At 34.5% G+C, this 26,644-nt stretch overlaps 1 protein-coding gene across 4 annotated transcripts in view; it reads right to left on the bottom strand.

Annotated features, from left to right (window-relative positions):
• Window positions 1-26,644, bottom strand: part of ASCC3 (activating signal cointegrator 1 complex subunit 3) — a 276,124-nt gene that overhangs the window by 52,355 nt on the left and 197,125 nt on the right. For all 4 annotated transcript variants that reach the window (XM_063329884.1, XM_063329883.1, XM_063329882.1 and 1 more), the window contains 12 exons: window positions 25,216-25,314; window positions 24,565-24,733; window positions 22,405-22,625; window positions 20,921-21,006; window positions 19,264-19,430; window positions 18,985-19,130; window positions 18,756-18,876; window positions 16,550-16,692; window positions 6,629-6,766; window positions 6,411-6,531; window positions 2,870-3,002; window positions 153-278 (listed from right to left, as the gene is read on the bottom strand). In XM_063329884.1, coding sequence (XP_063185954.1) covers window positions 153-278; window positions 2,870-3,002; window positions 6,411-6,531; window positions 6,629-6,766; window positions 16,550-16,692; window positions 18,756-18,876; window positions 18,985-19,130; window positions 19,264-19,430; window positions 20,921-21,006; window positions 22,405-22,625; window positions 24,565-24,733; window positions 25,216-25,314 — 1,670 coding nt within the window. The remainder of the gene's footprint in view (window positions 1-152; window positions 279-2,869; window positions 3,003-6,410; window positions 6,532-6,628; window positions 6,767-16,549; window positions 16,693-18,755; window positions 18,877-18,984; window positions 19,131-19,263; window positions 19,431-20,920; window positions 21,007-22,404; window positions 22,626-24,564; window positions 24,734-25,215; window positions 25,315-26,644) is intronic.

Raw genomic sequence — 26,644 nt, 5'->3', positions numbered from 1 at the left:
GCACACAAGTTTCATTCCATGTGTGGGCCAGTAACGCTCCTACATTGGAGACTGCTAAGTATTCTAGGCTCCAACAGCAGCAGGGTCACCTTTGGATCAACTTTACCCTCAAGTTACCTTTAGATTAAATTGCATTTGTATTTTATACTCACGTTGGGTTCATTATAAGTCGGCGGAAGAAGTAAGTCCAGGTGATATAATCCATTGCATCCTGCTTAGAAGTAATTGTTCCAGCAGCAATTTCAGCATTCAAGTGGTCAGCCAGCACTTCTAACAAGCTGAAGAACAGGAAACAAGAGGACTTAGCTGACTTTACAATCACAAAGACTGGTAATATATTTTGTAGAGTTGTGCATTAAAAGGTTTATTACTTTTAATCTGAAAATATATATTTATCTTCTGGTAAAAGAGAAGAGGGGAAGAAGGGGGAATGTAATTGCAAGGTCAGTCATCTTCTTTACATGATAGTGGAATGAAACCCAAATTATTTTTTGATTGGACCAAGAACGCAAAAGTTTAAGTCATTCATGGAATGTACTCAGATGGAGCTACTCAGTGGTAACTTCTGAATACTGTATGTTGACCATATGATCATGCTGGTTTAATCCAATAGAGAATCATATGGAAAGACAAACAGGAAATGAAACAGTGGCAATAGCTTAGCTAATACTTGACAAATACTTGAGGGCTATTAAAATTACATCAAAACTGCTTCCCCCAGATTTTGCCTCATCTTCATCCAACCAAAAAAAAAAAAAAAAGGCACAGCTACTTTTACCCTGAAAGATCTAAACTCAGAAACACAGAAGAAAAAAAAACAGTTTAAAATTATTCTTACAAAGTAAAATACTGTTTAGTGTCATTAGATGGAACAAAGACCTCCATTAGGGTATCTAATGAGATCATGCCTGGCTAGAGTTCAATCAGGGAATGGCAAATATCCTTAAGGATCAACCTATTTTTTCTTGTATTATAATGCTTTTTCTTTTCATACTGTTCTTGCCCTGTTGCTAAAAGTAAAGAATAATTTGGTATGAGTAGCTGTTTTAATTGCTCTATACCACTGATTGCACACTTCTGAAGGTAAGAACCTGTTCTACCCAGATTGTCCAACAGAAACTGGACAGATGATTCAATAGCTATTCCAGAATAAAGAGTGCTTTCTCTTTTGCTTCTAATGTGCTATATTTCAGACCCATGATCAGTGAGAGCACAAGGCCTGTCATACGAGTTGTGTACTCAAGTCTAACTAAAACACAAACAATGGCTTTTAGAAAAACCTTTAATTAAAAAAATATGAAGTTTAATTTTACAAATTTGAAATCCTACACAAAGCTGATATATCTGCTCTTTGGTAGAACAGATGGAAAAGCATTCTAAAACTAAAAACCCTCCAAAAAAACCCAAACAGTTTCTCTTTGAAGTTATGAAGCCTCTTACTTTAAATACTTGATCATAAAAGAGACCAAGACAACTCTAAGTTAATCGGATCACAACCAACATAGAACTGGACGAGGTTTCTACTAATATGTGAATATAAATATGAAAATTTATCAAATAGTCTTTGTTTATAGTAAAAGATGGAATATATCAAACTACAAAGTAAATATATACAGACAAAATGAGCTACTAGAAACACAGAATATTTATAGTATTCCGAACAGGAACAAGGTGTGATTACCACTGTTATATTGAAGATACAGTTTTTTATTTACCAATGAATTGAGAGATTTCCTAGTTCGTGCTAGTGCCATACAGTCTGGATAGATTATCATCATTTTAATCACACTGCTCTTTTGACTTATTAGCTATCATTTTGAAGAAGATCAACTCCTAGCCTTTTGTGCTAAGTGCAATTTATACATTATAAAAAGAAAAGTGTGGTTTCCTAAGGAAATGAAGTGCATGTCTCCACATTCTTTGTTTGAAAAAATTTTACGTCTGTCTGTGCACCACAGAAATTAACCTTCAAATACACCAGCCCATTTCAACTGTACTTCACAGGTGGATAGCACTCTCAAGCTCCTACAAATTTCCTGACCAGACAGAGGTCCCATTATCGCTTATGTTGAGGGATGAAGTTTTCCTAGGAGAACAATACTGTGAATTCTTCATCATGGAGAAAAGCTTTCAGTAACGCTCATGCTTTATTACATGTCTGAGAATTCCTCCATGAAAACATGCATCTATATGAGACCTACGTAACTAGTCCTGCTTCTTGCTGAACAACAGAGTATATTATAAATATCACAACGAAGGCACGAGTTACATTATGCTGGACAGCAAAGTTGGTATGAACTAAGTTCAGAGAGGCTGCAAAAAGGTGGTGTTTCTACATTTCTGACAAAAATATTGCCGTTTTGAAGTGTAAGATGTTTTGAAAATGTATTATTAGTAGTTTACACCATGCAGATTTCTTTTTGCACTTGTGAGATTTTGAAGAATGTGATATCAATAATGGTACAGGTATTCTAGGCAAAAAGTGCCAGAAACTCACTTTTTTTTTCCTATTAAGAATTTGTCACATAATTTCAGAGAGGGTTCTGAGGATCATGTATATTTGTCCTACACACTGGCCTTGAAGAACCATTTGTGCTCTCATCCAAATGTCTCAGACAACACTAAGAAGCAGAGAAGCCTTTGTAGTATTATCTGGGAATGGACTAAAGAGTTCAACAGTGCTTCAAAACACACGGAGGAAAGGATTTTTCTGCATAAAGATGAATAATATTTTTTGGAAAATGTTTTTCCTCTAGGATCCTGATATTTAGGAAATATTTGGCACTGGAATTTTGTTTTGTTTTTCTCTATCCCTCACTTGTAGTATTGTTTATAGTTTGATCAGATTTTCTGATTGCTATATCTTTACCTTGATTCCACTGGGAAAGGTTCATAAAGGAATTTTTTGTAGAAGTCTTTCTTAATATCATGAACTAGAATTACAGCTTTTCCCTGGTCATCAAACTGTGGTCTGCCAGCACGTCCCATCATCTGAAGTACATCTGTCAAAGAGAAAATAATGTATAAAACAAATGTATTTATTTGAATGTATAAATAAATGTATTTACATCTTTATAATGTGCAATACAGGATTTTTGGATTTCTTTGGCCTCGTATGGCCTATTGATTTTCACAGATCTAAATTTTTTTTTCCATCTCAGATAAATTTACGATGAACTTCTTGCTGGCAGAGAGTATCTTCCTGCATACTTGAAGACCACCCACTGCAATAGAATCCAAGCTTACAACTAATATAAATTTCCTCTACTCTCCTTCCATTCCATATCCATCCCTTGTTTGATCACATGCAATTAAAGATGATGAGTAAGAGAACTGTCTATTATTTCCTAATTTTCAAGTATTTGACTTCACAATAGTGACAGTTCCTTGTATAAGCTTTTCTGCTATATCTGATTTCCTACGTTTTGAATATTTTAGAGGAAAAAAAGGTAAAGGCAAATTCTAATTCCTGAAAGCTATGGTCTTTACCACCCTAACTTCAGTTACGTATTAGCTCTGGGGTAGAGACGATTTCGTATCATATGTTGTCCCTATAACAGGTCACAATATACAAATTTAAAAGCAGGTACAGTTAAAGCTTACCTCTGCTACTCTGCCTACAAGTCATTGCTTACAAATACTAGTTAATGATTTCTATAAACACTGAAAATACTAGTTTATACAAAACATGCTCAACTTGCCACCCGGCCACCAAGACAAGTAGGCTTATCATCTATCTGTTTGCATCTTCTCATGATCAGAGAGTGCATCTGCATAGGTTGTTTTGTGTCTTGCTCAACAGAGCTCTGATTCCTTTTTGGTGCCTCCAACTGCTATTTAACTTTGAAGAAACAATGGAAAGCAATTCATAAGTAAGTTTTACATCTTTATTTTAAAGCTTTTTATGTTTTGTGTATTCTCTATGAGCTCCATCATACCTGCACAAGATGTGGCTTGCACTACCTGGCATTTTGAAAAGCAATTTCAGAATCAATAAGCTTTTGGTCCAATGGTCAGTTGGGGAAGGGAAAACTAGAGGGTGAAGAATGGCCTATAGCAACGGACAATGATAAGAAAAACAGCCCAATGATGAAAACCAGTTTTAGTAACACAGCGATATGAAAATGTAAAATGAAACTAGTTTGAAAACGATGTTTTTGAATAAGTATGTGCACACGGGGGTGATGAAACAACTGCTTGCTATTCTAATGTGATGAATTAAACTGTGCATAATAACGTATAGGAAATGGACTTACCAAAAAGTGTCAGGAAATTATTTTTGCCAATATCCACTACGTAATTATCCAAAACCAATATTTTCTTTCCTGACTGTATGTTGCTTGGCTGCTTTTAATCACTGGACTAAACTCCTAAAATGTTAAATATGATCCAACTGGCTGATTAAATGTCTGGTAACTGAGAAAAGGCCCTCCCCAAAGCCTCTGACTTCACTTAAAGAAGTGAAATTTTGAAATTACTGAACACTCCAGAATGATTCATTCTGCCCTTGGCTGCTTGCTTGGAGCCAAATGCATCACTGATATAGAAAGGTAACGTCAGCGGGAAGAAACGAAGTTATACCATGACAGAACAGTGAAGGCATAACTTGAGGGCAGCATTAAAGACAGTATTGTGAAATTTTGGAAGTATTTCAGAAAGAAACTCATTATATTTTCATTTTATTGCTGCTGCAAAACTGTACTACCTATCCACAGAACTTCCAGATGCATAAATATTCTCTAGAAAGTTAAAAATAAAAATGCTCTAAGCAAACCACACCACATGTTTCTTCATAAAGTAAGGAATCTGCATTTTCTGTTGCAGTGCAGACGACAAAATCTAAATGCTTCCATCACAGATGATGGTATTCCATCCACCCCTCCACCCTGCACCCCCCAGCCTTATTGAAAATTCAAGAATTGAACAATCCCCAATGTCCAAGTCACCTGAATTCAAAAAGGCACTAACGAGTGAAAGTATAAGCATTCCCTAAAGCCTTCGTGAGTACTTGTACAACAGATTTCTAAAACAGCATAGTAAGTCTTCAATGCTTATTGAGTTTCTGATTTCTTTTGAATATATAATTTTCTTGATTACTTCTCTCTGACAGTCCTACAGATTCAACATAAAATTTAAAACTTAGTTGATTTCTTTCCTCATCACTGTTCCCCACTCAGTAATTAAGTCAGTTGTCACTATTCTTCCAGTCGGGGGGAGAGAGATACTACTTCACTGCAGAGACCGTTTGTACTAAGTTTACCTCAGCCTAAGTCTGTCACAAAATGCAAATGTGCATGGCGAAGCTCCCAGGTCATTCCAGAATCTTTAAACAAGAGAGCTGGTCTGGAAATTAATCCCAAGTTTCCTGCAGTGCACTAACCACTTAATTTAAAGCTCTGTGATGGGTTACTGGGAGAAGTAACCCCTGTAATATTTTCAGTTTGAGCTTTTTTTCATTAGTAAGCTGAAATGTCTTTTCAGCTGCTCTTGCTGAAAAGACAGTGTGTGGTTAGAAAGATGCAAGCTCTCTATTTACATTACAAATAACATTTAGATTATCCTTTGGTGTACACATCTCTGGCATATATAGGATTATTTAAAAATAAACTTTCTCTTGCCAAAAGAGAAAGGGAAAATAGAACAGGAAACCTGGAATAAATTTAGCTTGTCCTCATTCTTCAAGCTTAGTACCATCCAGACAAATATTCTCCCTGTCTGAACTCTGAAAGGAGTTCTTCCATGGTTCACTTTCTTAAGCTTGTTGAAAACATTGCAGAACAGTTTATGAAAAGTGGAGTTTACTGGAGCCAGAAAGCAATAAAAGTCTATATCAAACCGGAATTTCAAATATTTAATTTATCTGCTTATTTTTGAAGTATCATTTACTTGAAGTATCACTTACATCACTGAAGATACTAGAATAGTTAAGGTTTTTCGTTTACTGTCCAGTGACTACATATAAATTTTATGTTCTCATGCATGTGTGATTCAACTGTTGCATTTCAAACCATGGCTAAGCTTATTGTTAAAAATCTGTTTCTATTTAAAAAAGGTTTCAAAACTGAAAAAAATTATTCGCAGGCATGAAAAGTTCCTTTTACACAATTAACTAGGTAGCTAAATATGACTTTATATTGTCGCTTTAATTTTTTAATGTCTACTTTGAATCATACACATTAAAGGGATTTAGCATGAAAAAAGATTTGCAAAATAGAAACATTTTCATTACTATGTAAAATCTTAAGAGTTCTCTCACCACTTGCATTACACAAAGAAACTCTTTTCTCAGCACTTTTAGTCTCTACCCAAATTAGGTATTTTCAGGGATCAGTTACTAAATAATTCAGATCGTTTGCATACACTTGAAATACATTTCAACATATGAGCATTTCCATAATATATGTAAGTACCTGTAATGGGATAATCCACGTAACGCCTTGTTTTTCCATCATAGTATTCTGTTCCTTTAACAATTACTAAATGAGCTGGAAAATTTACACCCCAAGCTAATGTGCTTGTGGCAATAAGAACCTAAAACAGAAAGAAAGATTAATGAGGTATATATAACAAAAAGCCAACTTTCAAAATTCCATGTAAAACTCATTACGGCAGGACTCAACAAATGTACCTGGATTTTGCAGTTCACAAACAATTCTTCCACAGTTTTCCTGTCTCTTTCATGCAGACCGGCATGGTGCATGCCTATTCCAAAAGCAAGTGTCAGCTTCAGATTTGAATCTCTAACTGTCCCTATAATGTCATTCATCTGTAACAGAAGAATAGTTGCATGTTTTAAAACAGATTACTCAGAAATGTTAAACTTTTAGGGTTGTTATCTTTTTTTTTATAGCAAGGATAATTTGCTCAATGCTGTTTATACAAACAGGAAAAGACAGTCTTCAGTTTCTGAACAGTCTGGTTTTAGCCTAAAAAAATCAAATACTAGATTAATGATGGGGGGAATACAAAATGCACATGACTTTATTGACACAACAAATAGTGCAGATAAGGAAATGAAAATGCTGAAAATATCTTGACAGGTCTGGCAAATGCTGTGCACTCTGCTCTGTGTTTGTTTAATGCAATCCCTAGTATCAAACGGGTTAGAACTGGTATAAAAACATAGCAAATCCCTGCAACCACTAACATAGTAACAGTCATAAAAAATAAATTTGGTGCTCTCTAATGCCCATGAAAAGACAGACACAGTTCTTCAGTTTGATAATTCTGCAATTATCATTCATCAAAAAAGTTTCCTATTCACATGCTGAAATGCAAATTAATCTGAACATTTTTTTTGAGAGTGAGTTTGTAATTTATAGACTTAAACCCTGTAGTGAATCCCAACATACAATAAGGGTCTTCATTTAAAACTTTTAGAAGTCCAGACAAAAAGCTATTTTTTTTACTACTACTATTTTTTTCAAATCTCATGTCAATGACTACTTGGAATCATTTTAACTACTATCATTTTAACTATGTTTCTTTCAGGTAGTAAATTCCATAATAAGCTTACTTCTTTCTGTAGATGACCTCTGTGAAAAACCCCTCACTAATAACAAACAAGAGCTTTATAACTTCTGTCCTGTTAAGTAATTTTACCTCTCAGTATTTCTTCTGTTGTTTTATTTTTAAGGCCATTTATTATTTTATGTGATTTTAATATAATTATAGCCAGGAACTTTCAAACCTCATCTCTTATTAGTGGTTTCCTGGTGCCACCAGCAGTGGCATGATGATATTGCATACTTACGGGCAGTATCATTCAGGGTTAACCTAGGAGGCATAGCCAAGGTTAGAGAAAAAGTAGCAGTGCAGAACAAATTACTCAGGGTAACTGAAGAATTTGAACTGAGTATTCAGTCTCGTCTTGGACTGAGTATCTCAAAGTACTGAGATATGATACCTGCACGACCACAGTGTTATCTTCAATTCCACTTAGGACTCTGAGGTGTTGCACTTCCAATGTTCAGAATTGTAAACTTCTCTTAATGTTTCCTGGGTTTTATAATTCTCAGACCTTAATGTTACTAACATGAGTTACTATCTAAGCCCAAGTAACATATGTCACTACTATTATCAAAAAAATCCTTAAAAGGTATAAAAAAGCCAGAGAATATAATAGTCCACATTCAGGATTAAAAAAAAACCCACAACCAAACAACACAGATTTTGTAAATCAATAAATTTTGCCAGGAAGGGCAAATTACAAAGGATTTTAAAAAGTCTATTTATTGAAATACTATTGACTAACAGAACCAGAACGGATAGAAGTAAGAGAGAACCTAATTTAAAAAAAATATTGTTCAAGTTTTGGCTTCGTCCAATCAATTTGATCTGTCAATGGAAGCTCCTAAACTTTACTTGCCCCCACAATGCAGTTGCCTGGATGTTCCTAAGAGTTCCCTATGTTATAAGACATGGAAGGTTTGTTGTATAAACTGAGCTGGCATGTAGAAAAGAAAAGGATTCTTACAGGAGAAAAGAGTGAAAGGGGGACTATAAAACACTGAAACGAACGGAAAGGAAGAAGAAAGGAAAAAACAATGAATTGAGAAGTGAAGAACGGATAAGTCTATTTAGGAAAAGGAAACAAGAGGGCTAGACAAGTAGAAGATAGTAAAGAACTGAATGAAAGGAGGATATGTTAAAGGATAAAGTTTATCTATCTAGATACAATCAGCAAACCTTTGATTTCTCTAGTCAACATGTAGACATGTGACTGCAGTGCAGACAATGTGAATTATGACCCATCTTAAAGATTTTTTTCTTCTAAGACAAAAAAAAGCTTGATGAAATGAGAACCTGTATACTGTTTTCCCTACAATTATGACCATCAACATACGTTGCTAAATATATTTTTAAATCTATTAATGCTTTTTGTGCTATGGATTTACGAAGCGGCACTAGCACTGCACAGGCTCTTTACACTTAGATAGACATTTTGCAAAATATTATGTATATGTATACATTTGACAGGGAATTAAGATGAAAAGTAGAAAACAGCACCGGTAAATATCAGAAAAATAAACAAAAAAAAAAATTAATGCATTTACATTTTACTCCATTTCTGCATTCAAAAACTGACAAAAGATACTATATTGCTGAATTATTTTTTCTCCTCCTCCTCAAGAATCGTCACCTTATGATAGTTATGTCTTTAATGTAAGGGAACAAGCCAGTCCCAATGACATTTATTTCATTATTCACATGAGCAGAATTTGGTATTGGGAAAATAATGAATCTAAACTCCCTTTTCCTCTAGAAGAGTACAGGGGTCAAATTAGCTGATTTGGATTAGTCTGTAGTGATTAGACTGCTCCTTCAGCACGTGCAGTTTTACAGTGTTAGTTATTTTCAGTACAAAACCTGAGCTAAACCTTTTTGCCATGTAGTTGCCAGCACAAAACATCCTAAATTCACACTGCTGGGAATTTATTCAAAGATGTTCTTCTTGCTTTTACAATCGGTGGTGGTTATTTTTTCTTCCCCTCTGACTTGTATTACAGCGGTGGCCTGTGGTGCTGTTAGTCATACCTGCAAAGCAGTGTAATTTACCACAGGAAAACTAAAGAACCCTTAGCAGGAGAGCTGGCGCTTGTACTACTATCCTGTCATTTTAGCAGCAGGGAATCCTAGTCATTTTTAGCTGACCCCTTACTTTCACATAAATCAATGTAATAAACACAACTATTTTACCCATAGGCACAATCCAAGGCTTAAAATTCTCATGACAATTTATTTAAAAATATAACTCTCTTATGTCAGTGTAGTGTAAGAATATTATCACTTTCTGTTAAGAAATAATGGCACAATTAATAGGTTCATTAACCAGAAACAGACACAGCATCATGACTATAAAACAAATCTAATGTTTCTGAATTGTTATAACTTCATTACTATTTATCTGTCTGAAAACAACTGTAATATTAACTCATAAAAGGGTAAAGAAAATATATTTTATCTTAAGAACAGAAAAAGTGTATTAAAAATAATAAAAGGAAATATACATGGTACTGACATAAAAAACGCCCATACAACACTGATGCAGGGAACTTAGTGCAAGGAGGGATTTTTCCCTGAACTCCAGGACAGGCAGGATTGGGCCCATGCGGAAAAGGTTTTGCTATCATTCACACGTTTTTGGACAAACAAAAATACCTCCTGTGTTTTGCTAACATTAGGTTGATTATGAATCTACCTTTTAATAAAAAACCTTTGAAACCCAATTTGGGAGTCTAATAGCATTGCAAAATATTTATTATAAAAAATAAAGTTTATTTCTACCTTTTATATTCTAATCTCTGAACAAGCTAGATTTTTCTCAAACTAGTAAGTAGTCATTTTCTTTGTTCCTGCACATATGTAAACTGTTGAACCATTTACTTTAAGCTAATAGAACTTTTTTATATTTTAAATTTATTATACTTAAAAAGCTTTTGTAGAAAGATAGGATTCCATTTAAGTAGATACATTACCCTGTGCCTGAAATACATTCCAGTCAGAGTATAATTCAGCAAGTTGATGACAATGCTGGCTCCAAAAGAAAGGAGGAGACCAGATTGGACAAGAATGAGCTAACAGATTGTGCAGCCCAATTCTGTCCCTTTGAGTGTGATATATTGTTTCAAGATGCTAAAAACCCATACTTTCTCAAAGCATATCTGTTGTGCTGGTTTTCCCATTTTCACAGAATCCTCATTATTAGTACTCTGTACTCTTTTCAAAGCACGTCAGACTCAGACCATATGCCACTGAATAATGCTTATCAATTGTCTAAAATGCCCAATAGAAGAAAGATGTGCCAAACAAAAGAATCGTGAAAGTTATGAAGTCTTTTACAAAAATAATTACATATTTCACATCTGCTACAGATGTTAAGTGAAATAAAAACATCTCCTTGTTATAACTAAATGTTAATTTTTTATGACACACTTTTGTGTCATAAAAACAACATCTTGTAGAAGGAAGCCGAACTTCTATAATGAGTGAAACACTTAGAAATCATTCTGGGGTACCCTCCTGATCTTTAAAGGCAGGAAAAAAAAAGTAATCTTATAAAATTATTTTTGATGAAGAGTTGACTTAAACCCCCGAACTCTCCCACACAAAACAAGGTGCCTGAACCACTTCAAATAAGATTATTCAAGAAACTTTTAAAAATATGGTTTAAACAGTTGAGATATATTATTAAAACATACACATTTAACCCTAAAAATCTCATCTAAAAGACAGCAATATACCTACTCACAACACAGACCAGATTATTCTATTCCTGTTTTATAGTACAGCATTACATCAGAACAATAACATGGACATAACAGGTTATTTGATTTAGAGAAGGAAAAGTCATCTTTTGTTTTTCCAACAATTCTTGTGATGGGGTTTTGGTTTTTTTTTTTTTGTTGGTTTGTTTTTTTAGCAATGCAAACCAGAAATTTAATTCACTTTCATGCATATGCATATTTCCACAAAGTGTACGAACACATATACAAATCCATAATTAGTGCACACATGTTTATACACTCACATCTCTAAAATCGCAAAACCAGTATGGGACTGATTCATTCCTTTGGAGTCAATGAATGCCCTTCATTCAAGTGCCCTTGAATTCAGTGGAAGCTGGCTGTTGCCTGGTATGGATGCTATTGAACGTTACAGTAGGTATGTTTGTGCTAAAGGATTTTAGTTATTTCTAGAGGTTTCATAAAGAACAGTCTTAACAAGATGCAGATGGTAAAATGATGCACAAAGCAGAATGCAAAACCCATTGTGGTTAAAGTTAAAGCTGTGTACATGGGTACATTTCTTCTCAGTCCTTGCACTGTAAATATAAAAAATAAAATAAAGTATCCAAGTATCTGGCCAGGGAATAAATTTCTTAAAAAAGAAAACAACACAAATAAGAAAACACCCTGCTTGTTTGCTGGTGAGAACTGCCTTCTAACTTCAAACAATAAACAATAAGTACTACTTTGTACTTTTGTTTTAGGTTAAGAACAAAAAGCAGTAAAAACATTAGAGAAAAATAAATAAACTGAAAACTTGATTCTAATAAATTATGTTGTAAAATAGTTGCAACATCTGCCACCACCACAGATGTAGATGCAATTTCTGAAAGAAGGACTTGTTCTTCTTTAGTCAGCTCCTAATGTAGAACAGTGTAACTGATCTTACCCAAGCTTACCACCACAAACTGGTGGCACTGTCTGTTTCCAGAAGGATAATCTGAGCTGTTGTCCCTTTTAATGAAATAAGTAATGGATCACAAGCTTGAACATGACAGTCCTGGCTGACAGCTCCAAATTAGAATTTTAGCTAGAAAGCATATATTTAAAAAATCATCTCATGATTATACAAAAAGGAGGGTAAGCATAAGGTTTTCTTTTTTCATTGGCATATTGGCATCAATGAACAATAAAAAGAAAAGAAGAATGATTCAGTTTTCAGGGGCAGTCTTTTCTTTAAGATGCACCACCTATTCACATTTATGTCATGATGCACCTGTGTCTTGTAAGCATAGCAAGGATGATCTTTACAGAGTGATGTCTACTGAGACGTCCTTGCAACTACTGCAAATGGCTAGGAAGGCAGCTTCAGCTGCTTCTTCACTCTGGCAAAAAATAAATTCTGTGTCGGGACTGCAAACTGTAAGAGGGATAGAGAGCTCATTTTGGAATGTGTATGGACAATGCACCTTACAGAGCAAGAAAAAACACCACCTCTAAGGCTCTAAGATAGGTAATTATTCTGTCTTCTTCAAGACAGTGCCCACTCATATTCTGGGCAAAATGTAGCATTTCTGCTTAAATCATGAAGAACTTCTGCATGTGCTATGCATAGCAATTAGCAAATGTAGGGATGAGCTTTGAAGTACTGGCTACAAATCTCACTAAGCAGGGTATTTCAACAGCACTGGGGGCTTCCTTGCTCAGACTAAACTAGACATGAGGTATCTGTGTGGACTTTTCTTCATAAAAAACATGCACATAGCCTGAAACTCAGTTGGATAGAATCTATTAAACAGATCTATTGTGCAAAAACAGGTCCAGTAGAACTGAAAAACTTGTCAGTATTAGAAACAGCAATTTTCATCAAGTACTGTTCAGTTTTATGAAGACTGACTCCTGTCTCAACTTTCTGAACACCTTTCAACTTTCTGAATACTGTAGGAACATGGGTATTAGCAGGAAACTGTACATCAGACATGAAATTCAAGGCAAGCATCCAGGAAGAACCATCTCCAAAACCGAATGGAGCTGCCTGTAATACATGATGGATGTAGAACAAAATTCCTTCTTGACTATAATTCAGCTGCACCTGTTAGACTACCAACTCCTTTGAGGGAAAGAACATCTTGTATGATTCCTCCATGATCCAGGTATGCTGTTGTCTACTTTGGTGGCAACAGTTGAAGAGTTGTTTCTGTACGTCATTTATACATACAAATATGCATTCCAGAAGCTTCACACAAGTTCATGCCCTTTGAAATATAACTGATTGAAATATTGTCTGAATTTGATACGTGGAGCTGGGTGGCAGAGATGGGGGTGGATTTGGCTGTTATCTGAGAGTATTGTGAAGACAAGCAGTCTGGAGTTTTGTGAACAGAACCCTTCACATGAGAGCCTGGTTTGGCATTACCACTACAGGGAGAATCTCTACAGAGAAGATGAGGGAAGCTAACATGATGGCACAGCTGATAAACAGATAACAAAAATCCAGTATTGGTCTCTTCCTTACTCCAATCCCTCCCCAACAAGGCCTGAAACTCTCTGTTACCATCACAGAAAAGCTGCCATGCAGGGTAACAGAGAAAAATCACTCTAATTGCTGTAAGAATCTGTGTCTACCTCAATATCAGTCTTCCAATTATGGATGGCATTGTTTACAGCATTTTAAGAAGCTTTATGAAGTCTACCCAGTGGGAAGCTAACATAAACATAGATTAACATTTGGCCATCATGTAGCAAAACCAATTACACCATTAAACAAAACTAACCAATGAGTTCTCAAAGGAATCTTATGTCAGCCAAAATTAGCATTTTGAAGAAATGAAGAAAAATGCCAAGGCCTATTGTAAAGCTTGTAAACTTTGTATACACCCATTTATGAAAAATCTCTATATCTCAACATATTTCACAATTAACAATTACAAATATTTTGAAAATTAAGTCATTTGTCTGTAAGGTCCCCTAAAGGAACACTGGTTGGCAAAAAACAAACATGAAAAACTGACAGGCAACAAAAAATGTTGTTTAAAGGCAACAACAATTTATTTCTTCGAACTGGTCCATTTTTATCCCATATGGAATTGAGAAACACTTGAAATATTTGGGTAAGTGTTTAAGACAGGGGATACCTACTATAAAGCAAGTATTAACTAATTCTATTTTTAATCCTTAAAAATGCCACAGCAATACAGACAATATTTTGTCTATTTCACCTAGTCCAAGCCTGACTTTAATATAACTTGAAGTTAGAATTTTTAAATAAAAGAAATATTATTTGCATAAAGAATTAAACAGCACATACACTATATATGTAGCACTACTATAGCTTTGTCTTTTGCTTCAATATCAAATGAAACTCAGGCTAATCATGCTCACTCAAAACATAAAACTACAAACTGGTCCCATAATTACCTAAAGAAACGTCCCCTTGAAATCGTGGGTACTTCAAACACAACTGTATTCTGTATAAAAGTGGTAAGATATAACAACTTAGGACTTAATCCTCAGTCTTTTATATTTACGTAATCAGAACTGAGTAACTTGGTAGGTATCTTATGCTCCAAACATACACCTTATTAATTCAAATACCAATCATATGCAAAGGTTATTAAACTAATAAATGCAAAGCCTGCTTGTCCTTGCTGGCTCCTCTTTCAAAACCTTCAGAGGTTTATTCTGAAATGTATGAAATTCAAAGACTCCCAATAGAAAATCCCTTTCCAGCAAGTGAAGACGGTTCAGTTACAGTTCTTTTCTGGATAGTGGTAGCTCACAGGACATGAGGAAGCTATTCATATTACTGCAAGTCATTTAGGGCAAGCTGCGTGTTGCATATTGTAATTGTAGGCAAGATTACTACAGTAAACTAGCACAAGGTACTAGAGTACTATGCAGTAATAATTTTGATATGAAATATTTCTATTATGCTCAAGAAAACACTAAATAGCGTTTATACAGTTAGAAAAGCAGCATCAAATTGAGACGTGTTTTAGTATTAGTAGTTTATCAGCCAAGACATCCATTTTCTCCTTTAAAATCCATCCAGAAGAGGAAGGATACAGGTGTTATGCTTTATCTCAGAAAAGTCACACTTTATTTTTTTGCAAATAGCAAACAAAATCAAATTATCTCATCTAAAAACCTATACTTTTTGGTATACAACTATATAACTATTCATACAACTGTTGATATATAAATATTCATACAATATTCAATTTGGATCTTGTATTTATGAGTAATGCATTACATTGCAATGGAAATTCCTACGCAGAAGGTCTGCAACCATTATAGAAAGCTAACTTCCAAAATCTAGGAAATCTGAATATCAACCAAAAAAAAATATGTTTTGAAGCAATAATACACTATAATTGGGACCATTAATCCAGAAGGAAATAAATAATTCTGTATTCACAGCAGGCGCTGAACCCAGTGCAATAAATAAAATCTAGTATACATTTTGATTAATGCAGATAAAAGAGAATATTGAACAGTTGTTTATTATTTGATCGCCATTCATGTTTTGCAATAAATGAAAGAAGGATTCTTCTGAGAAACAATACAAGAAAATGTAATTAAAGATTATATTGCTTGAAAAAGAATAAAAATTAAACCTTTACTCAGCACTGCTTAACATCTGAGTGTTTGACTTTGTAATCTTTATATTCTTAGAACAAAGATACTGGCAGAAGCTATCTTTTTTTTTTTTTCCATAACATCGATGTATTTCATTGATATGCAAGACTGAACCATTCCTAAACGGTTGGGTCTGCAGTGTATCTGTATATGTATATATGTATGAACATAGATGTATAGATACATGTATATACATATGTACATACACACACACAGATATATATGCAAACGCATAACCCTCTACACATAGAGTTATCTTATGAGAAGGATGATTTTGCTCCTAAAACACTGAAGGAGATTTGGTTTAAATTCCAGCTCAACATCTATACGTCACAGATTTCCAGCTGTAAACTTTGGAGAACCCTAGTCCTCTTTCTTTTATTCTTTGTCTTATCTCTGTATCAAAGACTTGTACCATGTGATATATGTTGTCTGGGACAATGGAACTAGTATTAATAATAGATATGCAGGAAAAACAAAGATAAAAGAGTTTGCGTTCTAAAGTTCAGATCTTGCAAAGATGCTTATATAGTCTTAATGCTGACGCTAGTTTTAATTCATATTGAAATTTAGCATATGCATAGCTGTTTCGAGATCTACCCTCACATGACTCTCTTCTTTTAGATGTATTTTCTTTTCAAACAAACATCAATGAAATACAAATACAAATAAAATGATTCTACCTCTCTTTCATCCATCTTCAGCCATTGTTTGGGATCATCCTCTGTGGCTAGGAAAGCTATCAGATCTAAGGCAGTAAGCCTTGTCTGACGTCTGGATGACACAAAAATAAGAACAGGCTTGGCTGGAGAATGACTCCGAATTGCTGTTGAGAAAAACAGAACTTAAGAATTAGGCCCTTTAATGACAAAAATTAGTTTCTCTTTGCAATACCTAGACAGCAGATATACCTCTCTGCAGATGATATACATACTAAGTATCACAGAATCACACAGAACGGTACGGATTGGAAGGGACCTCTGGAGATCATCTAGTATACTTACTCTCTGTTCTGCCAGATAGATACAACTGTGGTGAGCATATACCATCTCTGAATCAAAGATCATGTAACTATGCTTAGCTAAGTCTGAGTTAATTTGCCCTGCTACTTCAGTGATCATTATAAGCAAATTAAAAGAAGCTGTTAGGAAAAAAAACCAAACCACCAAAACATCGTTAAAGCTGGACAAGCTTTCTAGACTTCAAAGCTTGTGAATTTCTCTATCTCAGCCTAATAAGTATGTTACATTTTTTCTACCCTATTAGGATATGTTGTCTCAGGCTAAGTGCCATCAAGGTTCAAAGCTTGCTTTCTGCCTGACCCAGAGCTCAGACTGCATAAACCGCTGTCTGCCTGCAAAGGATCACTTCAATCTACCAAAACCAGAAAAGGTAAAAGAAGTAGAAAGTAACTTTTCAATAGCTGCCATGAAAAGTAGGCATTATGGTACAAAATAACTGATTCTGTTGTTTACTAATTAGTCTGATCTATTTAAACCAATTATGTTTTAGGACTTTTAAAAAAAAGTATTTTCTTGCTCAGCCCATGTTTGAAAAGTTTCAAGTTGCAGCAAAATTTTTATGGTCTCAGGAATGAGTATGGCCATGGAAATGCTAAAATAACATTGACTGTATCACGCCAAACAAGCGGGGAAAAAAGCCCTCAATAAATCATACATCCACAGATTTTCTAACATCAAGAAGCTCTAGAAGTATAAACAGGTGTACGTGGAATTTAAAATACTCTCTCTAAAACTTTATAAATCCATCTATGTGTTTTCTCATGTAATTCTCATTCTAGCAATTAAGTTTATGGATTATTAATTTCCGAAAACTACTTCATACTATCCGCCATCACATATTGTTCCCCAGTTCGGGAACACTACCCAGCATGTGCTCTTGCATACACACACACTATACACTCGTGAAATTATTGAAATAAGATAATTCATGTGTATTTATACCTTACAACTATATATGCCAATATATCTATATATTTTAAAAGCCCAGCATCTAATGGATTTTTGTTGCTTCAGGAACAGGTGTGGTAGAACAGCCCAAGACAGATTTATTGTTCATTAGTGTTTTTGTACAATGCTCTTGTGGAGGTGTAAATAATCTTGAGCTGTCAAGATTGGTCTCTAGTCCACAATCAATACTTTGCTTCTGTCATAAGGCTAATTAAAGCAGCTAAAAAGTCACCTCACAAATGTCACCTCACAATCAACAGCAGTTCACATTACAAAATTTATTTTGGAGGTTATTTTTAATTGATATAATAAATATTCCTTATGTAACCAAACCAAAACATGTTCAAATAAAATACGAGAGTTTTTCTTAAATCTATCCTGCTTGCCAGCTTTGTTAAGAATAAAAAATTGAAAACAGAAGCATATCTGGATGCACTACAAATTTTGAATTTTATGGTTATTGCTTTGAAACTAGAATTATAGGAGGTTACCCTGACTTGCAACTTCTGTTCACAATTTTTTTAATGCTTACATACAGCGGTCCATATGAAAATACCTCAGCAGATTAATAATATGAATAGTTTTATTACTTTCTAAATTTCAAATATTTTTACACAAATGTTCCTTTATGGTGTCAAACACTAAGAGAAAACACATTTTATTTCCCGTTCATTAGCACTAATTTTATTCTTCTGTTCTAAATACATTACATTCCACTGTTATATGCTGCATTTGCAGCACACTTTATGTTTCAGACAAATAGCTTTGGGCCATTAGCAGAGCAGATTCCCCCTATACATGCCAAGAGTACATACAGTAACACATGTTGTAAATGTGCTGCAAATGAACTGTGTAAAGTGCTCGAAGTCTTTCTTTCTTTTACAGAAAGAAGGAAAAGATCTGGGAGTTTGTTGCTTACCCTGAAATGCAGGTTTGTTCATGCTAGCCATGCGAGGACAGTAATGCTGGCCAGGGAAGCCCTGAATGTGCACCTCCAGAGGGACTGGCCGTACTGATGGTCGGAAGTTGAACAGACCCATCTACAAGGAAACATTTTTTTCAAGTTTTACCTTGAATTATCTCATAAATTGCTATTTTGCTTTTCTGCAGCACAAATACATATCTATCTTCTGAAACATTTTTCATACCTGATTAATATTTAGCCAGTCAGCAAGGTCTCTGGCATTTGCTAAAGCAGTGGATAAACCAACTACTCTTACAGGCTTCTCTGTGTGAGATGAGATGAAGTTTGTTCGAGACACAATGACTTCTAATACTGGGCCCCTCTCATCCCCTAGTAAAGGAAAAGTCAATTGAAAAACAGAGAAAAAGAAAAGGTTCAGATGTCAAAAAGTATATTCACGTCATAAGTACCAGCACACAAATTTAGCAACAATTCTGATCAAAAAAATCCAAAACATGCTCACCTAGCAGATGGATCTCATCTATGATAAGAATGGAAACTTTCTGAACATAGCTTCTGTTCTGCCAGCTTCTGCTGACACCATCCCACTTCTCTGGGGTAGTAACAATCAGGTCAGCTTGGGCAATAGCTCTCATATCAGGAGTCACATCTCCTGTCAACTCTACAACCCTGTAATCCAGAAAGACAGTGGCTTGGCTTTACAAAGATTTAGAACATCCTAATGTTCAAATATTAACTCCTAAACATTAACTCTTAAAGGAGAGGAGAAACAAAATTAACCAAAGTCATTTTGTTTATGGTCAACTACTTCTAACAGGATTTTCAGAATTGCTTTAAGTAAATAAACCTGTCTCTGTTTTCCTACCAAACACCATATAAATACCATTCCTTAACAAAACCATATAAAAAGAAGAGGGTGAATATGAGTCCCAAACCATCTATGGTTAATTTTTCAAAATGAAGATAAAATAAGAATATTCGTAGTATATAACGTGAATCATAACATCCTGCCATACCCAGGATGAAAGCTTTCTAGAAAGCTACCAAGTTGCTGCCTCCTGTTCTGTATAGATCTCTGGTTTGAATAACGAGGATAGATTGTAGTGTATCTGCATTTGTTGGTGAAGTTCCATTAAGACTGGAGCAGAAATTATCCTGAGGTCATTTTTCAGGAAGATTAGCAGAGTTTTTCCAATTATTTGCCTTATTATCCTGACTAGTTCTACAAACAGCATTTGAGATGATCCATCATTTTAGAGTGAATATAATGGATTTTTGACATTTCTATGACACATTCTACATCCAGTTGAACATATAATAAAAATTCTCCATAAAAAAAGTGTGTATATTCTGTTCAAAATTTTAGTTACAAGTGACAGAGTAAATTTCAAAAAGGAAGTATTACCCGAAAACATTTTAAGATTATGAGGCAATTAATTTATCCTCACAGTCCATTAAAATAGCCAAAAAATTTAAAAAATTGCCAATTAATACGTCACTACTATGATAATAGCAGGAATCTCAGTGGTAATTTCATGTACACAGAAATTACACTCTTTCTATTGAAACATTTAACTTACAAAAAGAGCTATATATCTATATATAGGAAAGGAAAAGGGCCTAAATAATGCATCCAATGGATATAATTTTTAACTCAAGAACGTATGATTTTGTAAAGCATTAACATAACTGATATACCTTATATGTCATCTAATTAATGGCTGAACTCCAACACATGAGAAGATCAACAAGAAATTAGTGTTACCAAGGAATAAAAGTATATCTAATTTATATATGAAGGACAATATATGAATACTAGTATACAGTTCATGCAACTCCTATGATTCCTTATAGCTGAGGTTTGTAAAGAACACTTATTTTGGATTGCAATTTCAATTTCCAAGGATGCTGCAGCAAAATCTGAGCTTCATATTTGTTATACTGGCAAGTAATGACAATGGGTATCAAAGTGTATCCCTTGTTTGACACCCGCTTTGACTGGGTATCAAAGTGTATCCCTTATTTAGTTTTGATTTTGCTATATAATATACAATCAAAACCTATTTTGAAACACTCAAAAGTATTCTGTAGATTTTATTCATACTTGATGGGCTGTTCTTTTGCTTCTCATTTCTCTTATTAGGTAAGGAGAAACATACTTTTTACCAAGTTTTTCTTCAATCCTAACTTTCCAGTCCTCAATTCTTTCACGAACGAGTGCTTTTAAGGGTGCGATATACACTGCCTGCAAAAGAGAAGTCACATAACCAGAAGTTAAACAAGAAACCTTTAATAAAGTGTACCTGTAAAGAAAAAAATTATTTAATACTTGTGAGATTTGAACATACTCATTATCTATAAATTGATTAAGGTCTGAGCTCCTTAAATGACCTACAACAGGATTATATTTTTAAAACAGACTTAACACTTGAAAATACTGCTTTGTTTCCTGAGCCATTAACAAGCAAATTAATTAAGAAAGAGAAAGAATAATTTATTGAAATGGAAGTATTTACCGCATCATTTAATATCAAAACCCACTTATACAAATAATGACATTTTTTGGCAGGACTGTAAAATCTGCAAGCTAACATTCTATAATAGAAATATTCAGAATTTCCACCAAGCAATATCTTACCTGATTTCTAGTTATATCGTTAAATTATTAAAACATTACCAATTCAATTAAAAAGCCAATTATTTTAAGCAAAATGTCACAATATTTTCCTCAAATATGCCTGCTGCGCAGGAGGTAATACTCTGACAAGTAGAAACAATATTTGTTTACAGATTTATGGTTAAATAGTCTGAAGCTTTTGAACATGAAGAAAGTGCTATGTGAAGAATTCACATACATTCTTTAAAATATATGGCCAGGTTTTCAGCTTTATTAAAACCTAAAAGACATATTCCTTTGAGAACTGGCTATTTTGTAAGTCTAACAGATAAGCTGAAAATGTGTGACTGTCTTGTTTACCTCGCTTGGACTAACAAATCACATGAAGATATTGGAATTTCAAAGATGAATAAGGGATTTATGTACAAGATTTCTGTTAATTTCAAAGGTTATTCTTTGATTAAATCTCACAGTCAGATACAAATACCTTTTCCAAAGACTTTAACGCTAAAATGTGGCTAACTAAGACAAGATGGCTATGTCAAGATACAGATATATCTTCACTTTGAAAACAAAACCCCAAAAGCTAAGTTGTTCACCTTTTAGACAATTTGTTTTAAGAAATAAAACACAGGGGCAAGTTGTAACAGAAAATTGGCTTTTAGTAATTAATTGCAACTTATTCGTTTAAATAAGAGAGGCTGGGCTAGTTGTATTCACATGGAGGGGAACTAATAGCTATAAAACAGTACTATTACTAGTAGAAAGAGATTAAAGCAGGAAATGCAGGTAAGTAAAGAAAACGAAATCCCATATGACGTGTTTTTAGATTTAACACCAGTTGTACACTGATTAATAAATAAAGCTGAAATAGAAGCATAATGTACGTAATGCAGTATCATTTTGTAACCAGACAGGTATAAATTGGAGAAAGCAAAATTCAGTTTGCCATAGTCTTTTTCTAGGCTTTTGTATTGCTGAAAACATGCCTATACAACATGGTTCTAGTAAACCTATTTTACAAACCTTTGATGTGGGATACTTGTTAAAAACTCTAAAGATGGCTAATTCAGCTGCAACAGTTTTTCCAGAACCTGTAGGTGCTCCAAGAAGAACATTACAGTCTGTGTGATAAAGCGTATGAAATATCTGGGTCTGGATAGGGTTGAAGTGTGTGAATTTGTACAGAACTTCATATTCCCGATGTCCCAAGGCTGTGATAGGCAAAGGTTGAAGATCTAGAAGCTCTAAAACCACAAAATAATCATAAGTGCATGATAAGAGATGCCACGACATAACATAGTTTATTATGAAGATAAAGACATTAACCAATACTTTAGTGGAAAACAACTGCCATTGGAAATTATTTTACTTAATATCTCATATGACATAGAGTCCACATTTGGGTCATTGTTAACTTCGATGAGGACCAAGGAAAAGTTGATTTTATAGCTCTGAAGTATTTCTGGAAGTACTGCTGTTAGTATTCTGATAGCTGTGAACCATTCATTTGCATAAATTATTCTTTTTCTTAAAGCTGTTTCCTTTTATCCCAGTTGTAGTAAGTTCTAAACCCACTGTATCAGATTATATGCATGTCCGGCTTCTTATGATAACAGAATGCAGAGTCGAATGACAGCATGCGCAGTCTGTATATTTCAGATTCAAGGGAAAAACTCTCTTTAAGAAGGAAGGCTTCTTTGGAGTTTCTAAGTTGTTGGCGTAATACAAATCAGATTAGTACAACTAAATTTTGCATCTAATCCTTTAAACATGTAATTAAAGACATAATCTTAATAAATAAACAAACAGCCTTTCAATATATGATTCTCAATGTATCTTGATGGCATCTGCTATCCAAACAATTAGAGATTGTGGAATTTGGAAGATGATATATATAACCAGATTGGATTTGGAATCCTACCAAATTAAGGAGACTGCAGTGATTCTGCTATGCAGATGCTTGCTTTGAAGTTTGGTTTGGTTTTTTTTTTTTTTTTTTTGTGGCTGGACGTCTCCTTGCCTTTTCAGGGTGCTTCACATTAAGGTATGATATGGGAGTCATAAAATCTAGTGAGGCAATGATGCCTAATATTCTTCACATGCTTTTCACTGATACCTTATGGCTGTTTTAGCATTCCCACTGAAACTGTGATTTCTTGGGCTCTGTTGAGGAGAAAGAAGGTTTTTTGCCTAGCAGGGCCTCTACGTACTTCATTGTTGAGTGGGAACCAGATGGGAATTGAAATCAATTACCATAAATCCTAGAGGCTCCATAACTGGTGATGTGTAAATATCTTTCTGTTTCTTCTGAATAGTAGTCAGTGATCAGTCAATTAGATAAAAAGGTTACACATGCTTTTCCAGACAGCGTAGGTACAGTATAACAATAGCTAAACACTTCACAAACACATGTGAATTTATGCATGCCAAAGGACAACACCGTATGAGAACGGGGTATTTCTGAAGGCACTCACTTCATAGACTGCTAGATGAGCCAAATGTAATTACAGTGGAAAGGTTTTACAATGACATCAGGCACAATGAATGTATAAAGCAATTTATGTATCCAGAAAAAAAGAAGCAAAACACAAACATATGCTTCTGTGCCAAGTGTTAAAAAAGGAGGGGGAGGGGAAGGCCATGACTTGATCAGCAGTGCTGAGTTGAAATGTGATGTTCGGTACTGTAACAGTGCTTCCTGTGATGAATTTATTTTAGTAAAAATAATAAAATGTTTCATATTTTCAAAATTTTAACTCTGTTCATTTTTTTTTCTTTGCTGAGTGCCAATTAAAATACAACCATCCACTCCAAGATTACTTTGAACCAGTCCAGAAGAAATGTAATGCTTACAAGCACTAAGATAAGACAAACTGTAACACAGAGATTTGCTTAGTTTTATATGATAGTTTCAATTTTCCTATGGTTTATAGAGAACCTGGAGTAACTAAAAGGCTGGTACTATGTTGAGATGAAATGAGCTGCTTTTTGTTCAGGAATTTTAAATTTTAGAGAGCTTTAAAGTTAGTGAAGAAACGGTCTCCATAATACAAATATATCACAAAGTGGAATTCCACATACTTTTCTATGATGAAGCAGAAGTTAAGAGATTTATTGCACTATTATAAGGAAAATCAATAAGAACAAGATGAATTAAAACAAAATGATCACATTTGAAGTTACCTGTGTGGGGTGGATGCCTCTCTGGAAGAATCAAATGTTGAAAATTTATGATACATACAGCCTCTGCTCCTAACCATCTATCGGACACAGCTCGAATGTAATATTGAGAAGGAAGAGGTTCAAAAATAGGGATTGTGAACACCAGCAGTTGAGGTTCTTTAGTAATGACCTAATGCAAACATGTAGACAATAATTACTGCACAGACAAATCAGTAACTTGAAAAATCATAGTTTGCCTCACTTCCATAAGCTTTACTGACACAAAGAAATAAAGTATGTGTGCAACTCCATGTGTAAAATGTTCACATGTTTATCAAATATTTCACCACTGGGAACAGATTTTGTTTCCATGGACTTCAAAATATAAAAATAAGGCTTGCTCTTCATCTTTTTCTTTAACAGACAAAACCATTACAGTCTTTCTTTTTTCACCTGGAAATAACTGTCCCACCAAAGGAGGAGAAGAAAAAGGGACATCTGATATTATAAAACTTCTTTGTGGAAGTCCAAGCTTATCACATACATCTGAAACTGAAAGCTGTGCTACTGATTTGAAAATCTGTTTAGGTCAAAACATTGTTTGACTTTACAAATCCATATCTCACTAACTTGCTTTTTGCCTTGCTATGAGATTCGAATAAAATCCATTACCTGTTTTTTTTGAATAATGAAGTACTCTGAATGATAAATGTGATCATTAGTAGGGTCTTCTACCCAAATCCACCAGGGCTCTCCAACAGTGCCGTGTACCTTTAAGAGTAGAAAAGATAGCTTTGTTAGAGTTGTAATGAGCTTCTCTAGATTTGCTGGGTGTATCAGATATATTTCTAAATGTTGTAGGCTTACAAAGGAATACAGAAATATAGAGATGAGAGGTATGAACAATATGACATCTCTAATTAGATTAGTCTGTTTAATGATTACGTTTCAAGAAGAATTTGCTTAAGGAACGTATAACATAAATGGACATGACATAAATGCAACTGAAGCTAATGCCTCAGCTGTTTATAAATAGACTGAATTCCCAGGGTTTCCTCTAGGCTTCTAAAAAAGGACTCCTTCTCCTTCCTCCTCTTTGTACTTCTGTGTTTGGATTCTGTATAGAGTATTGTCTTTTGCTATCCACTGTTCATTTTTCAGTCAAAACCATTCTCTCAGGAAAAACTGGACATTGAATTGTGACATTCCTCTCTCCTCCTCTCTCTCTTCCCCTCTCGTCTAGAAAGATACAGTAAGTGGATTCAGAAGGCTGTAGCTCTCGTCATTGCTACAGGTGAAGTGAGAAGAACATAAACAGAGCTCTCTCTTGATGATTCCCACACCACCTGGCAACACTTTATTCCATCCTAGATTTTTGTTTGCTTTGTTGTGTACCTTATTTTGCAATGCCAGCCACAAATCATATCTAGGTAGGATGCTCAGTTAAGCATTTTCGTTTCTTTGTCAGAATAAATAACTTGTGCCAATGTGCAAGCATTTTACAAAAGTATATAGGAAAAGAAGGAGAAAGCATAGTAAAGGACTATGGAAGACATACTATTAAATGAACATAGATTTTTGATGTTTCTGATGAGGACTGTGATAAGGTACAAAACTAGTATGAAGGTGAAAAAAAGTTGGAATTATTCCTAAACTCTAGTTAATAGGAGAAAACCCAAGAAAGCGCATAGTTGCTTCTAATAGCAATTTTAATGCTACAGGTATCTGGTATTGATTCACACAGCACACATTATTGTCAGCATAATTCATTATTTTGTATGTGTTGGAAAAAAGTCTGTACTGGCTTTTGAGGACAAAAATATGTCTTAGAACTTAAGTGCTTTTGTTTCTTTTTTAAAACGTTGCACAATAGATTAGTACATGGACAGTAAAGACACTGACATTTATTTTCATTACATTTGAATTTCACTAGCAGCTTCACTAGGAACGGAAGCAGTGAAACTGAAAGGACATAGGTCAGTGCAGGCGACATTTTAAAAAACTGCAGAGACTATTACTTCATCAGGATTTAGGAGAATTTAAGAGAGGAAAGAAGTATTAAGGAAGGCGATACAGTTCAAAGGTCAGAAATTTTATCATC

This window comes from Chroicocephalus ridibundus, chromosome 3, assembly GCF_963924245.1.
Source record: "Chroicocephalus ridibundus chromosome 3, bChrRid1.1, whole genome shotgun sequence".
Classification (NCBI taxonomy): domain Eukaryota; kingdom Metazoa; phylum Chordata; class Aves; order Charadriiformes; family Laridae; genus Chroicocephalus; species Chroicocephalus ridibundus.
The sequence above is the reverse complement of the archived record's forward strand: the minus strand, read 5'-3'. Positions and strand labels throughout refer to the sequence as shown.